This window comes from Sphaerodactylus townsendi, linkage group LG05 (assembly GCF_021028975.2).
Source record: "Sphaerodactylus townsendi isolate TG3544 linkage group LG05, MPM_Stown_v2.3, whole genome shotgun sequence".
In the NCBI taxonomy this organism is placed as follows: domain Eukaryota; kingdom Metazoa; phylum Chordata; class Lepidosauria; order Squamata; family Sphaerodactylidae; genus Sphaerodactylus; species Sphaerodactylus townsendi.
Window position 1 is genome coordinate 139,191,669 of NC_059429.1, and position 14,471 is coordinate 139,206,139.

The 14,471-nt window shown below is 60.7% G+C and overlaps 1 protein-coding gene across 1 annotated transcript; it reads left to right on the forward strand.

Moving 5' to 3' along the window:
* Nucleotides 1-44: 44 nt before the first annotated feature.
* ZNFX1 (zinc finger NFX1-type containing 1) lies at nucleotides 45-13,966 on the forward strand. Its single transcript, XM_048498426.1, is given in 14 exon segments — nucleotides 45-255; nucleotides 1,313-3,067; nucleotides 3,386-3,505; nucleotides 3,688-3,830; nucleotides 6,171-6,308; nucleotides 6,669-6,777; nucleotides 7,047-7,306; nucleotides 7,459-7,598; nucleotides 7,679-7,833; nucleotides 7,931-8,076; nucleotides 8,160-8,270; nucleotides 9,964-10,059; nucleotides 10,234-11,586; nucleotides 11,589-13,966. Coding segments are annotated over 14 exon segments (5,682 nt in total). The 5' UTR covers nucleotides 45-209; the 3' UTR covers nucleotides 12,699-13,966.
* Nucleotides 13,967-14,471: the final 505 nt, after the last annotated feature.

Genomic DNA, 14,471 nt, shown 5'->3' on the forward strand with positions numbered 1-14,471 from the left:
TCCCCTCGCGCACCTGCGCAGTGAGCAGACAGGAAAGCCACGCCCCGGGGCGGGGAGTGGGCGGGGCGTCGGGGCCTGCCGGCCGGCGGGTGGGCGGGGCCTGCGGGGAAGGCGAAAGCGAAAGCGGCCCCGGGACTCCCCCCAGCCAGCCAGCCAGCCAGCCGTCCAGCCAGCCCCGCTCCGGCGTGTGCGACGGCGGCTGCGTCGCCATGGAGGCTGCCCGCCGGGGGAGGGTCGCGAGGGGCCGCGGCAGAGGTGAGGCCGAGCGGCAGGGGCCAGGCGACGCGTGTCGGTTGCCTGCGCACGGGCTGCGGAGGGGTCGTGTCGCGGGGGGGGGGGGGGCTGCTGCTGCTGGCGAGGGCGCCCGGGACGGGGACGGGGCTGCTCAGTCCCTGTGTGCTCCGGCCGTGGAGGTTGGGGGACGTGCCGGTGTTCGGCTCCAGAGGTAGACTGCCTTGGGACGGGGAGGTTCTTTTGGTCCCCCTGGAGGCAGCCCCGCGGCCGGAGCCCCAGCCTCGGGCTGCTCCGCTCGGGCAGCCCTTCGGGGCTGCTGGGCAGAGGTTCCCCACCCCCTCCATCCCCGCGTTGTGCCAGCCTTCCTCCCCCACTCCGCCCGGCACAAGACGGCTGGAGATAGCCGGGTCCGATCCTGCCAAGAGGCGGCAAAGGCGCTGCGCCCCCACCCCCCACCCCCAGCTTCCCCGCCAAGTGCCGGAGGCTTTCCTGCGACCCCGGGGCTCCTGGGGGGCGAGGGGAGGGCGCTGTTCCTCCTGCGATAAGCCGGGGAGGGGAGCGGACCGGGGCGGGGGGCTCCGAAGCTTGGGGCGCCTCCTGCCCTCAGGGGGCTCGAGGGATCAGCATCCCTTGGGGCCACGGAACGGCAGAGAAATCCCACCCAGCCAGGTGAATCCCTCCCCCTCCCCAGGCTAACAGAAAGGAAAGGAGCCAGGCGCCCCCCCCCCCTCCGCAAGGGGAAGTGAAAAAGGATGCCAGCAACTCCGCCCCACCCAGCCCCGCTGGCTCTGTCGTCCCCGTCCCCCCCCCCCCCAGATCAGCCAGGGAGAGAAGAACGGAAACCGAAAGTCACCGCAGTGAGGAGAAAAGAAACCCAGAGGAGGAGGAGGGAGGGGGGGAGGCAATTCAGGCAACCCTGCCTGGGAGCCCCCTGTGCCATCCAGCCGGGACCCCGGACCCCTGGGCCTCCAAGTGGAGCTTGTGGGGCTGGGTCTTTGGGGTCTGTGAGGTTTCTCACCCCAATTCAGGGGCGGGTTGCAGAGAACCACTTGGCTCCAGTTCATTTCTTCCTCTGCAGGCCGTCAAGTGACAGACGCGTGGCAGGAAGGGCCACGCCGCGACCTGGAGGGGCCATGGCGCCCCAGAAGAGAGGGGACCCCCCGCAATAGGAGCCCCGTTTCTCAAGCAGCCCGTCCCCATCTGGCGATGAGAGAAGAGAGACCCGCCGGCTCAGGGAGGCTGATCCTGCCCCAAGACGGGGCTGCCAGACCCAGGAGGCAGCGTCCCGCCCAGGCTCCAGAGGCCTCGCGGAGGGCGGTCCCGTTCCCCGGTGGGAGAAGCAGGGCTCTTCGCCCCGGCCAGGACCCTGCATCAGGGGGCTCCCCACGCCAGCCACAGCGGATGGAACTGACGTTCCTGGAATCCCTCCTGCAGAAAGACCCTTCGGAAGTGGCCATCACTCTGGCCTCCAGCCCCGGCCTGAAGGAGGCGCTCTCACAAGCCGCCATGAGTCCCGTCTTCCTGCAAGCTCTCTGCCAGGCCCTCCGCAGGGCCTGCAGCTCCCGGCTGGACAGGGGCAGCATCCAGCAACTGCTGGGCAGCGTGAAGGACTCCAACTTCCTCAAGATCTGCCTGCCTCGCTACGTGGCGGATATGCTGACGGAGGCCACCCCAGCGGTGCGGCACCAGTACCCGGAACACATCGACAACATTGTGGTGCTGGTCCAGGAGATGGCCAGCATCTTCCCCGCCAGCTCCATTCAGAACGTGTCCATGCTGATGTCTTCCTTGCCGGAGGCCGTGAACACCCTGAGGGCCTCTGGAGTAGACTTCGCGGAGGAGGCGGAGAAGCGCCTGGAGACGGTCCAGGCCTTCATCCGGCACCTGCAGGAGAAGAGGCGGGACGGCACCTTGAAGGTGGACAGCCGCACCCTGGTGCACCCTCGAGCTCCTGGCGAGGGAGCTGCGTACCGCACCCTGCCCATCTACCCCACCCACGGGGAGGTCCACGGGGACGAAAAGCCCTTCCTGCGCCCCAACATCATCTCTCAGAAGTACGAGAGCGCGGCCGTGTACCTGGACACCCAGTTCCGGCTGCTGCGAGAGGACTTTGTCCGGCCCCTGAGAGACGGCATCTTGCAGCTCCTCCAGAGCTTTGAAGACGGAGGGCTCCGGAAGAAGAGGTTCGACGACATCCGGGTGTACTTCGACACCCGCATCCTCCACCCGGTCTGCTCGGTGACTGGCATTGACTACGTGGTCCAGTTCGACACCAAGCCCCTGAAGCAGGTCCGGTGGGAGAACTCCAAGCGGCTGATCTACGGCTCCCTCGTCTGCCTCTCCAAGGACAACTTTGAGACGTTCCTGTTCGCCTCGGTGTCCCACCGAGACAGCCGGGACCTGCAGAAGGGCCTCGTGCACCTGTGTTTCAACAAGCATAGCCGGGCCCTGCTGGCCGAAGCCGGCCCCAATGATTCCTTCCTCATGGTGGAGACGACGGCCTACTTCGAAGCCTGCCGGCACGTGCTCAAGGGCCTGCAGGAGCTCCAGGTGGAGGACATCCCTTTTGAAGACCACATCGTCAAATGCGAGTCGAACGTCAGAGCGCCTGCTTACCTGGCGAGGAACAGCATTTACGACCTCCGAGCTCTGGTGAAGGCTGACGGGGCAGAGAAGGGCCTAGGTGCCCTGGCCGCCGGGGGCAAAGTCAACATCTTGGACCCTGGCCAGTGGCTTCCTCCGGACCACTTGGGCCTGGATGCGTCCCAGATGGCAGCCTTACAGCTGGCCCTCACCAAGGAGCTGGCCATCATCCAGGGGCCTCCTGGGACAGGTGAGTCTGCCCCTGAGCTGGGGGCTGATGGGAGGGCAGAGCTCAGCTGTTTCCCCCAAGGCCTCAACTATTTCCATGGGGGCACGGAGCTCCTGGGCAGCCAGGGGCACCTGGCATGTGCCTAGCGGGGAAAGGGGCTCCTCCTCCCAGGGGGTGGGATTGCTGTGTGGGGAGGGGGCTGGGGAGGCACCGGCCAAGGATTCCAGTGGGCCCCAAAGTGGAGGGCGTCTTTCCCCAGAGCCAGAGCAACCATCTGGGGGCCAGTCTGGATGCAAACCGCCGGGGGACACGGCACAGCGTGACCTTTGCTCCCACCAGGCAAGACCTACGTGGGTCTGAAGATAGTCCGGGCCTTACTGGATAATAGCACTCGGCGGGCAGCGGCTCCCATCCTGGTGGTCTGCTACACCAACCACGCCCTGGACCAGTTCCTGGAAGGTGAATGCCTGCCTGTGCCCCCCACCCTGGGCCCGCTAGAGCCCCCCGTGTGGCGGGAGGCGGACTTCAGGTGGGAGGCGGGGCTGCAACGAGGCTCCCGCTGAACTGACCGCATCCATCTTGTGAGTGGGGGGGGCCCCTCTTGCTCCCTGCCTGCGTTCACGCCTGCACTTCCTTCAAAGGGATCCACACATTCCAGAAAGAAGGGATTGTGCGCGTGGGCGGTCGCAGCAACAGCGAGAGCCTGCGGCCGTTCACCTTGCGGGAACTGCGGAACAAGTCTCGGAGCGACCTGCCACTCCACTTGCGCCGGGCCTATCATGAGGTATGTGGCGGGGTGGGGGTGGGGCCGGGGCCAAGCGTGTGACTCCCTTTTGGTGACTCCGGCTTGAAGGTGGGCGTGTGTGCGTTCGTCAGGGGCGTACCTAGGCAAACTGGTGCCCGGGAACAAAACCTGAATTTGGTGCCCCCTCTGCCCGACGTATGAGCGGCCACCCTCCCCCACCATGACCAAACAATGATTTTTTGTACCAGCTCACAAAACACCTCCCATTCCCAGCAAAACATACATGGCTCTCTCCCCACCAACTCTTTTCCTAATTTCCTAATCACAACAACCCTATGAAGTAGGTTGTTAGCCTGAGAAACAACTCCAAGCCAGTGCAAGTGGGTATTAAGCATGTAAATCTCTCACAAATCACCCCCAGCAAAACATTTACCAAACAAATGTCAGCATCATCTCTCACAAAACACCTCCAGTGGAATCCACCTCCAAACAGCATCACTTTCAATGGTGTTTAAACTAGGGTCACTGCTTACACACTCAGAAATTCTAGGGTCATGTGTGGTCACTGCTTACACACTCAGAAATTCCCCAGAATCTGCCAGGCTTTTCAGCAAGTTCTGTGGTGGGAAAAAATATTTTTCCCACCATAGACTTCAATGGGGCTTTCTGTTATGCCCAGCTCTGTGGTAGAGGTTTCAACAGGAGGCACTGTGGTAGTGGTCTTTCTCTGGGGCGGGGGGGCACTTATTTCCCGCAGGGCTGCTGGTGGGAGTCTCTCCTGAAGAGGAGCCAGCCAATCCTTTGCTAAAAGTTTGCCTGTGATGGCCTTTAATGCTGTGGGCATCAGGTTCACCTTCAACTCATTGCCCACAGCATTTTCCCTCTTTCAACACACATTTTAGCAAATTTGGCTGGACAACTTCAGGAGACTCACACCAGCAGCTAGCAGGGAAATGCCCCCCACCCAGAGCAAGATCCCTACCACAGTGCCTCCTGTTGGAAACCTCTACCACAGAGCCATCCTGGGCATAACAGAGTCCTCCATTGAAGTCTATGGTGGGAAAAATAATTTTTCCCACCACAGAACTTGCTGAAGAGCTCTGGCAGATTCTGAGGAATGTCTGAGTGTGTAAGCGCTTGGTAACTGCACATTTTTTGAAGATAGAGACGCCAGACTTTCAAGGTGGCTCCAAAGGCCTTGAGTAATAGCATCCAAGCTTGGTGAGGATTTGCTTCTGGAGTGCAAGGGGAGTTGAGAGAGTCTCTGAGGAGAATTCAGCGCACAGGCTTTCATGTGCAGGAGGGGGGGAAACAAAATAAGCCTTTTGGGGGCCCATAAAATTGAACCCCCAGAAGCAAAGGTCTCCAAACCTGAATGCTATTACCAGGAGGCCCTCCTGGAGCCACCTTGAAAGTCTGGTGCCTCTATCTTCAAAAATGTGCAGCCTGCCTACACACTCAGAAATTCCCCATTGGCTACAATGGAGCAAAGTCACTGCAAAACAAAGAATCGTGGGCAAATTTCTTGGGGTGCCTGGAAGGGGTGTATTTTTAAAGCTAGTGGCACCAGAATTTCAGGGTATCATCTGTTAACTGTTCTTATGATTCCACCCAAGTTTGGTGAAGATAGGTTCAGGAGGACCAAAGTTATGGTCCCTCAAATGGGTAGCCCCCATGTCAGGTTAGCTCCTATTGAAAACAATGGGGATGGGGCACCCCCTTTGGGGGTCCATAACTTTGCTTCCCCTGAACCAAGCATCACCAAATTTGGGAGGTATCATCAGGACAGTCTCTGGATGATACCCTGAAATTTTGGTGCCGCTAGCCTTAAAAATGCGTCCCCTGCAGGCTGGAACGTGAAAAAACACTTAAAAACTTGAAAAACACACAAACGACCCTGAAATGTTGGCGCCCCCCCACATGACCAAACGGGGGGCGCCCGGGGACAGAGGGTACCCCCTGTCCCTAGGCAGGAACGCCACTGGCGTTCATTCGTGTGCTGGTACTAAATCCCTGTTGGGGGTTGTCTCTGAATGCAGAAGACAAATTAGGAAGGTCTTCAGGACCTCCCTTTTGCTTAGAATTTTCTCGGGGGGGAGCTCCATAGAAGAATGGAAGAAATCTAGTCAGTTTCTCTGGGACTGCGGCTGTCCACACATGAACTCTTCCTGCCGGGGTCTGTGGAGGGCTCCCGAGAAAGATTCCTCGTGCTTCCGCTGAGAGATCCTCGAAGGAACTTTTCCTGTCCTGCAGTGAGCCAGCGGGGTGACTCCGTCTGCTGACAGGGAGGCACATCTGGCGGAGACATTCAGAGGGCTTCGCAACAGCAGGCTGAAGACCACCCCCCGCCCAGCCCTGACCTTGTGATTTCTTGGGCAGGTCACCAGCCAGATGAGGGAGCTGCAGCGGAGGCTGGAGGAATCAACCGCCTCGCTCAAGTGCAGCTTCCAAGGAATCCTTCATGAGCGCCACCTCCACTTGTCAAAGCCGCACCGGGACAGCCTCAGGCGGGGCGGGGTAAGGAGGGGGCTGTTTGGGGGCTGCCTCCTGGGGGCTCGGATTGCCCGGGGGAGGGGGAGGGCCAGCACAAGCAGGGGGCAGGCACTTCCTTTGCCTCTTCTGACAAGGGGGCTAAGAATGGAAGGCCCGGGGAGTGTGGGCGGAAGGCCCCGTGGGGGTGGTTCCTTTCTGGCTGTTGCCTGCACAGAGTGGCCCTTGGGAAAACAGCAAAGGATCGACGGGGCTGCTAAGGAAGCCCCTCCCCCCACCTGCTGTGCTGCTAGCCTGGCACGGCCAGCGCTGGTATGCTGCTCAAGGGCAGGGGGGCTAGCTCTGCCCCCCACCTGAGCCCCAGGTGACCCACTCCTTCTCTTTTAGGACCTGACCTGGCTGCCCTCAGGGGCCTCTCTGATGGTGGAATGGCTGGGCCTCGGCTTCGCCTCTTTCGCCGGCAGCGACTTGGAGGCCAACGGGGAAGAAAATTCAGGTATTTGCAAACAGTATTTCCATCCTGCCTTTCTTGCAAGGACCCTCGGGTTCTTTGCCTAAGTTATTTTTTCCTTATTCTTACAACACTCCTGTGAGGTGGGCTAGGCTAAGCTCAGCAAGCTTGACTGGTTCCAGTGTGTTCCCTGGTCAGCTCCTCTGGGGTGGGGAGGGGGAGTTAGTGGGTGCACCCAGATATGGCAGTGGGGTCAGATCACCTGGAGGGCTTGCGGAACCTTTGATCCTCAGCCGCTCACCTGGACCCCGCAGGCACTCCGGAGGAGGCGGAGGGAGCTCCGGAAGTGGAGCCGGACCTGCTCGCCATCGCAGAGGAGGCGGACCTGATCCAGGAGGAGCGCATGCTGGACAGCGACGAGGCCGCCCCTCCCCACTTTCTGAAGCAGGAAGCGCCCAGACGTGCCCCAGCTTGGCTTGCTGACATGCTCCTGGCCATGACGTTGGAGGAGGGGGGGGAGGAGAAGACACAGGAACACGGGCCGCCCGGGGGGCTGGACAGCGCCGGCTGGGAGGTGAGAGGGGGGCTGTTGTGTGGGGCAGCCGAGGCCCTGCCCAAAGGCAGAGGTAGCCGTGGGGACGAGGGAAGGCCAGAAGGCAGGAAACCCAGGTGGGGGGCTGCTCAGTCTGCCCCACGGGCACAAACCACCCCCGGCTCTTGCTGCAGGTGCAGCGAGGCCAGAAGAAGAAGATGAAGCAGAAGGTGAAGGCCGAACTGCACAAGCAGCAGGCCATGACGGAGGCCCAGGCGGAGGCCATCCTGGACGTGTGGCAGCTGGACCGGGCATCGCGCTGGCAGCTCTACAGGTAGCCGTCCTCTTGGGATGGGCGGGGGACCCCCAGCAGCTGTGGCCGGTGCTCACTGCCCGTCCCCTTTCCCTCCCCAGGCACTGGCTGCACAAGTACCAGGCTGAGATCCGGGGAAGGATCCTGTCCCACGAAGAGAAGTACCAGGAGGCGGCAGAGAGGCTGGCCGAGCTGCGGCTGCAGCAGGACCTGCGCATCATGCAGGGGGCCCACGTTGTTGGGATGACGACCACAGGTGAGGAGCGGGGAGGGCGGGGAAGGGCGGGGCTTTCTCTGCTCCTGAGCCCCCTCCCTGGAACAGAGCGTGGCCCAACCCCTCCTTCTCCCAACAGGAGCTGCCAGGTACCGCCAAGGTCTGCAGCAGGTGGCCCCTCGCGTGGTGGTTGTGGAGGAGGCTGCAGAAGTCCTGGAGGCCCACACCCTGACCACCTTGAGCAAGGCCTGCCAGCACCTCATCCTCATTGGGGACCATCAGCAGGTAGGGGGGGACCTGTCACAGCCCCACCCTGGGCTCCCGGCTGCTGCAGGTCGACCAAGACCACTTTCTGTCTCTCTTGGCAGCTGCGCCCCAGCACCAACGTGTACGACCTGGCCAAGAACTTCAACCTGGAGGTGTCCCTCTTTGAGCGGCTGGTGAAGGTCGGAGTGCCGTTTGTCCGCCTCGATTTTCAGGTGGGGTGCCACACCTGGGGCGTGGAGGGTCTCTCCGAGGCCCAGGACTGGAAACAGAGGGTGCTTTTCTTGACTGTAGTGACTGTGGCCCCCCCTCCCTCCCCAAAATGCTTGTTCTGTGTGGGAAGGGGGGGCTCCATCCCTGCAGCAGCCTGCGTGGTTTGCCCTGACAGCCCTGGACACTGACGCTTGCAGGGCTGATGTGTCAGCAGCGGTGCAGAGACCGAGCCCCACCTCAGCCTTCGTGGGCAGACGGGTGCTCTAATAGAGCAGTGATGGCGAACCTTTTCCAGGCCAAGTCCCCAAATTGCAACCCAAAACCCACTTATTTATTGCAAAGTGCCAACACGGCAATTTAACCTGAATGCTGAGGTTTTAGTTTAGAAAAAATGGTTAGCTCCAAGACGCGCGTTACTCAGGAGTAAGCTTGGTGGCTTTGCTTTGTAGTCAGTGGCTTTGCTTTGAAGCAACCATGCTATTCTTCCAATGGGTGTATCACGACCCTAGGAAGGTTTACTCAGAAGCAAGCCCTATTGCCGAGCTTACTCCCAGGTAAAGGGTTGTGCTTTAGTTCTTTGCATGAAAATCAGTGGGGTTTAACAGCGCTTAACAGGGTTACCTACACTGCTTCCCCAAAATTAGGACTTAGGTTTAATGCTAATAATCAAGCCCAGCGACCCAGGCCAGCCTAGATGTGTGTGGGGGGCACTCTGTTTGCGCGTGCCCACAGAGAGGGCTCTGAGTGCCACCTCTGGCACCCGTGCCATAGGTTCGCCATCACTGTAATAGAGGGTGGGTTTTGCTGCCGCGCCCCTCGTGCCACTTAAAAGAGGAAGTGCTCAGGAGTCCTTGCTTGTTCCCTACAAAGTCCACGCCTTGAGGGGGGGCACCGTCCCCTCGGTCCATCCCTTCCTTTGTCTTCCTTCTCCCACCCCTGCAGTGCTGCCCCACAAGAAGTTGTGCGGAAAGAGAGCCAGTATCTATGCATCAATGATGCATATGATGGGTATAGGTGGAAAAGGCTGTGCCTTTAAGATGCAGCATTGTGGGAAGTATAGTCCAGGGGCACCTGGGTAGCCTTCAGCACAGGATTGGCTAGTTACAGAACCTGCGTATTCCAGTTTATGATTCTTTGTGCAGAGAGCCTGATCGGGTGGAGAGAACGGGCGTGGGGTCATTCTCTTGTCGTGATGGCCATCCGATGGAGATGAACCCCGTCTCTTTCTTTCGGTCTCAGCGTCACAGCTGAGCGCAGCAACATTAGGACACCTCCTTTCAGGCAGATCCACGGTTTATTGAGAAGCACAAACTACAAATCCTGCAATTTCACATTGACTCACCTCGTCTGCTGCTCTCAGACTCATTTCTGCAAAGGTTTATTTGTTGCTCTACTTCTATTCTGTGAGGAAAGAGAATGACCCCCACGCCCGTTCTCTCCATCCGATCAGGCTCTCTGCACAAGGAGTCATAAACTGGAATACGCGGGTTCTGTAACTAACCAATCCTGTGCTAAAGGCTACCCACGTGCCCCTGGACTACACTTCCCACAATGCCACCTCTTAAAGGCAGAACCTCTTCCACCCATACCCATCATTAATGCATAAATGCTGGCTCTCTCCACTCCCCCCCTCCCCGTGGGGCAGCACGCCTGCCACGCCCACTCCGGGTGACTGACTTGTTCTTGGTTTTCCAGCACCGCATGCGGCCAGAGATCGCCCAGCTCCTCACACCGCACATCTACCAGGAGTTGGCGAACCACCCCTCGGTTCTCCAATACGACAGCATCAAGGTAGGTTTGCTCCTCCTGACGCCCGCCCATCCGCCCCAGTCGCGGGGCTGGCAGGTGTGGACCTCGGGCCAAGAGCGTCTTCGCTGTGTGTGTGTGTTGGGGGGGGGGTGTGTGCCCTTTGGGTGGCTGCTGGACAGGCCGCTCTGACCGTCCCCCTCCCTCCCTCCTTCGCAGGGCGTTTCGTCCAACCTCTTCTTTGTGGAGCATGACTTCCCGGAGCAGCAGATCCAGGAGGGGCGGAGCCACCAGAACCCACACGAGGCCCACTTCGTGGTGGGGCTGTGCAAATACCTGCTGTGCCAGGATTACCTGCCCTCCCAGATCACCATCCTCACCACCTACACGGGCCAGCTGTTCTGCCTGCGCAAGCTCCTGCCAGCCAAGACCTTCCAGGGCGTCAAAGTCCACGTGGTGGACAAGTACCAGGGGGAAGAAAACGACATCATCCTCCTCTCCCTGGTGCGGAGCAACCCAGAAGGGCGGGTGGGCTTCCTGCAGATCCCGAACCGTGTCTGCGTGGCCCTTTCCCGGGCCAAGAAGGGCCTCTACTGCATCGGGAACATGGGCATGCTGAGCAAAGTCCCGCTCTGGAGCAAGATCATGCAGATGCTGCGCCAAACGGGCCACATCGGCCGCTCGCTCCTGCTCTGCTGCCAGAACCACCTGGACACCCGGACTGCCGTGGCCTGTGCTGCGGATTTCAGTAAGGTTCCAGAGGGAGGCTGCAGTCGCCCCTGCGAGTATCGGCTGGGCTGCGGCCACGTCTGCCCCCACGCCTGCCACCCTTACGACCCCCAGCACAAGGAGGTGCAGTGCGTGAAGGTTTGCCAGAAAGTGCTCTGCGCAGAAGGGCACCGCTGCTCCAAGCTGTGCTGCCAGCCGTGTGGGGAGTGCCTTGTCTTGCTGCCCAAAGCTGTGCCCAGGTGTGGCCACCTGCAGAAGGTGCCCTGCTCAACTCCAGCAGAGGAGTTCTGCTGCCAGGAGCCGTGCGTGAAAGCCCTCCGCTGCGGGCACAGCTGCAGGGCGACCTGTGGCCAGGAGTGCACCAGGCACTGCCGGGAAATGGTCGCGGTCACCCTGCAGTGTGGGCACAGCCAGAAGGTGCAGTGTGGCACTGTTGCTGACGTGGAGAGCGGGAAGCCTGTGGCATGCCGAGCTAAATGCCTGAGCGTGCTGGAATGCGGCCACGCGTGCCCGGGCTCTTGCCACTCCTGCTCCAATGGCCGTTTTCACACACAATGCAGAAAGCCCTGCGAACGCCTCCTGATCTGCTCCCATACGTGCCGAGAGCCGTGCACCAACGAGTGCCCCCCCTGCCAGCAGCCCTGCGAGAACCGCTGCGGCCACAGCTTCTGCCCCAAGAAATGTGGGGAGCCGTGCCCCCCCTGCACAGAGCCCTGCGCCTGGCGCTGCCAGCACCACCTGGCGTACCTGCACCAAGCTGCTCAGGAGCCGTGCGACCCAGGCCCCGCTTTCGCGACGTGCACGTTTGTCCGGAAGCAGCTGCGTTCTGCGCGTCCAGCGCTGCAGGCGCAGGGATGTGTGGGGAGCCGTGTCCGTCCAAGTGCCTCGTGTGCGACCACGAAGAACTCACCCAGATCTTCTTCGGCTTTGAGGACGAGCCCGAGGCTCGCTTTGTGCAGTTGGAGGACTGCGGCCACGTCTTCGAGGTGGGGGGCCTGGACCACTACATGGACGAGGGGGACGGTGCCGCTGCCATCCGGCTGAAGGTGTGCCCCCTCTGCCAGACCCCCATCCGGAAGAACCTGCGCTACGGCCCCATGGTGAGGCGGAGCCTGCAGGAGATCGAGCAGGTGAAGGAGCGGCTTTGGGGCTCCCCCACCGCGATTGCTGCCGGCCGGGCCAGGCTGAGGGCTGCGCTGGAGGCGAACGCCGGGGCTCTGGAGCGGTTCCTGCCAGAGCAGCACGAGCAGCTGGTGGAGAAGCTGCAGCAGCCGGGTCTCTGCAGCCGCAGCCTGGCTTCCCTGGAGAACCAGATCAACTTCTTCATGCGGCTGGCTGAGCTGCACGACTCCGTGGCAGAGCTGGATCCCAGCGAGCAGGAAGGCGCCCGGAGGCGGCTGGCGGAAGTGGCCCAGTGGCTGGAGTGGCCGCGCCTCGCTTTCAGCCCGCAGGAGCTGTCGGACCTGCAGGCCGAGTTCCAGCGCCTGGCCCTTCTCCTGGACCTGCTGGCCCACTGCAGGGCCGCCAAGGGAGAGATGGGCGTGCCCACGGCACGGCTGGTCGGCAGGGTCCGGGGGGTCCTGGAGAAGGCGGGCAGCTTCACCCCGGAAGACGAGAGGCTGGTGAAGGAGAAGATGGCAGCGGTGAAGGCTGCGCTGCCCAGGTCGGGCCTGGCCCTCTCCGAGGCCGAGCGGGTGCAGATTGTCGCGGCCATGGGCCTTCGCCAGGGGCACTGGTTCAAGTGCCGGAACGGGCACGTCTACGCGATAGGCGAATGCGGGGGAGCCACGGTGGAGAGTCGCTGCCCAGCATGCCACGAAGTCATTGGAGGGACTCAGCACAGGCTGGATCCCAGCAACCAGCTGGCCCCCGAGATGGACGGGGCCACCCACGCGGCGTGGTCCGAGGCGGCCAACCTCCTGCAGGCTGCGCTCTTGCGGGACGAGCTGCCCTAGGAAGACCCCAGTGTTGCCACCCCCACTCTCCTTTCCTGCTTGGGGGCCAAAGACTCTTAGTTCTCTCCTCACATGTGGATCCTACTGAAGGCGGACCTCCATCCTGGCAGTGCTAGCTCTTTTCTGGGCAAGAGGGAACAGGTGTGTGGAGTGCTGTTCCTCTTGACGTGGGGGGGGGGGGCAGGGAACTCCCTCCCCACAGCCCTGCCTGGCCTGCTAGCCAGTAAGTGCGTCTCACAGAGCACAGCCCACACTCTGGGGTGTTGCCTCCCCCTGGGAAATGCGGGCCTTGCGGCCTAGCCAAATTGCAGCCATCCGAGGTGAACCGTCCTTATGGGACAGCCATTGGCAGAGTGCTCGCTGAAGCTGATACGCTGAACTAAAAGATAAATGTTTAGAGGGGGGCTGCATTTCAGACAGCAAAGGGGGGGCGGGGCGGGTGAGGCAAGGAAGGAGCGGCCAACGTCCCAGGAGGAGGCAGTTAGACCTGACAGCAGCAGCCTGAGGCCAGAGAAGAGGTGACCCCAGGAGGCAGAGGGGCGGCTCCCCTTGCAGCCCTCCCCACCAGACCCACTGGCCTCCCCCTTGGGGGGGGGAGGGAGGGAGGGAGCACACTTCCAGCACCAACTGGGGGCTCCACAGCAGAATTCACTCGGTCGGCTGCTGCATCCACACTGGGAGACTTGATGGCCTGCATGAGACACCCCCCCCCCCCCCGCGCAGGTGCGCTGCATCCTGGGCAACCCTGTCAAATAGCACCGTGTTTGGGTACCTGTTCTGAGGGGAGGCAGACAGGCCAGCAACAACACAGAGGAGGTGTTGGGGGGGAGGGTCCCAGAGACATCTGGGGCAGCGGCCCATCTCATCACAAGGTGTGACCAGCAGTCAGAACCAGACCCACACCAGGAGCGCCCCACGGCTCAAGATCCATCATGGCCCAACTCTCCAACGCCTGGGGAGGAGACCACCACTCGGTGGGTTTAGCACCCTTGGCGGAGTCTCAGAAGAAGGGGGGTGTTCCACGGTGGGGGTTGTGGCCTCGTGGCCATTCCCTTATTGTGGTGGTATAAAGTGCAGCCAAGTTGCAGCCACGGTCTCTGTCAGGGGCGTGCCCGGGGGACTGAAGGGCATTCCTGCCACGCAACATATGCAATAGCAAGCCTTTATTAAAAAGCATATACAATACAGGACATACATGTTAGGTCGAAGGAAATCTACTGGCGTTTAGTAATTTCCAGGAGAAAGTCTGCCACTATCCTACAGAGAGAAGGATCAGGATTGTCCAACAAGTCGTGTAATCTAAATAAAGCAGGGAGATCGGGTAAATGTAAAGGAGTGAGATTCACATACTTGGATCTGATTCCCTTGAATCTGAGATAGTGTAGTAATTGGTGGGCCAGAGATTCAACTGAGCCATCGTTACACGGGCACAATCTTTTAGCCTTTTCTTGCTTATTAAATCTGCCATGTAACAAGGCAGAAGGCATAACATTAAACCCCCGCAACATATGGCATCTAGTGGATTGAGATGCATTCCCACGTCAATGTAACTTTGGAAAGAGGTGTGTACTTGGCCTGCTTTCTGTTGCCATAATCGCTGGGGCATTCTTTTCTTGATCTGTTACTTTTATGGCTTCACACGTATAGTAGCTAACTAGGCTAACCCCTGACCCGTTCAACTCCCACGGGAAGCAGGATGTTTCCGATACTCCGTAGGGGGAAGGCAGCCAGGTGGCTTTCTCTGTCTCTGTCGCCAACCTTGGGGCACCTCTT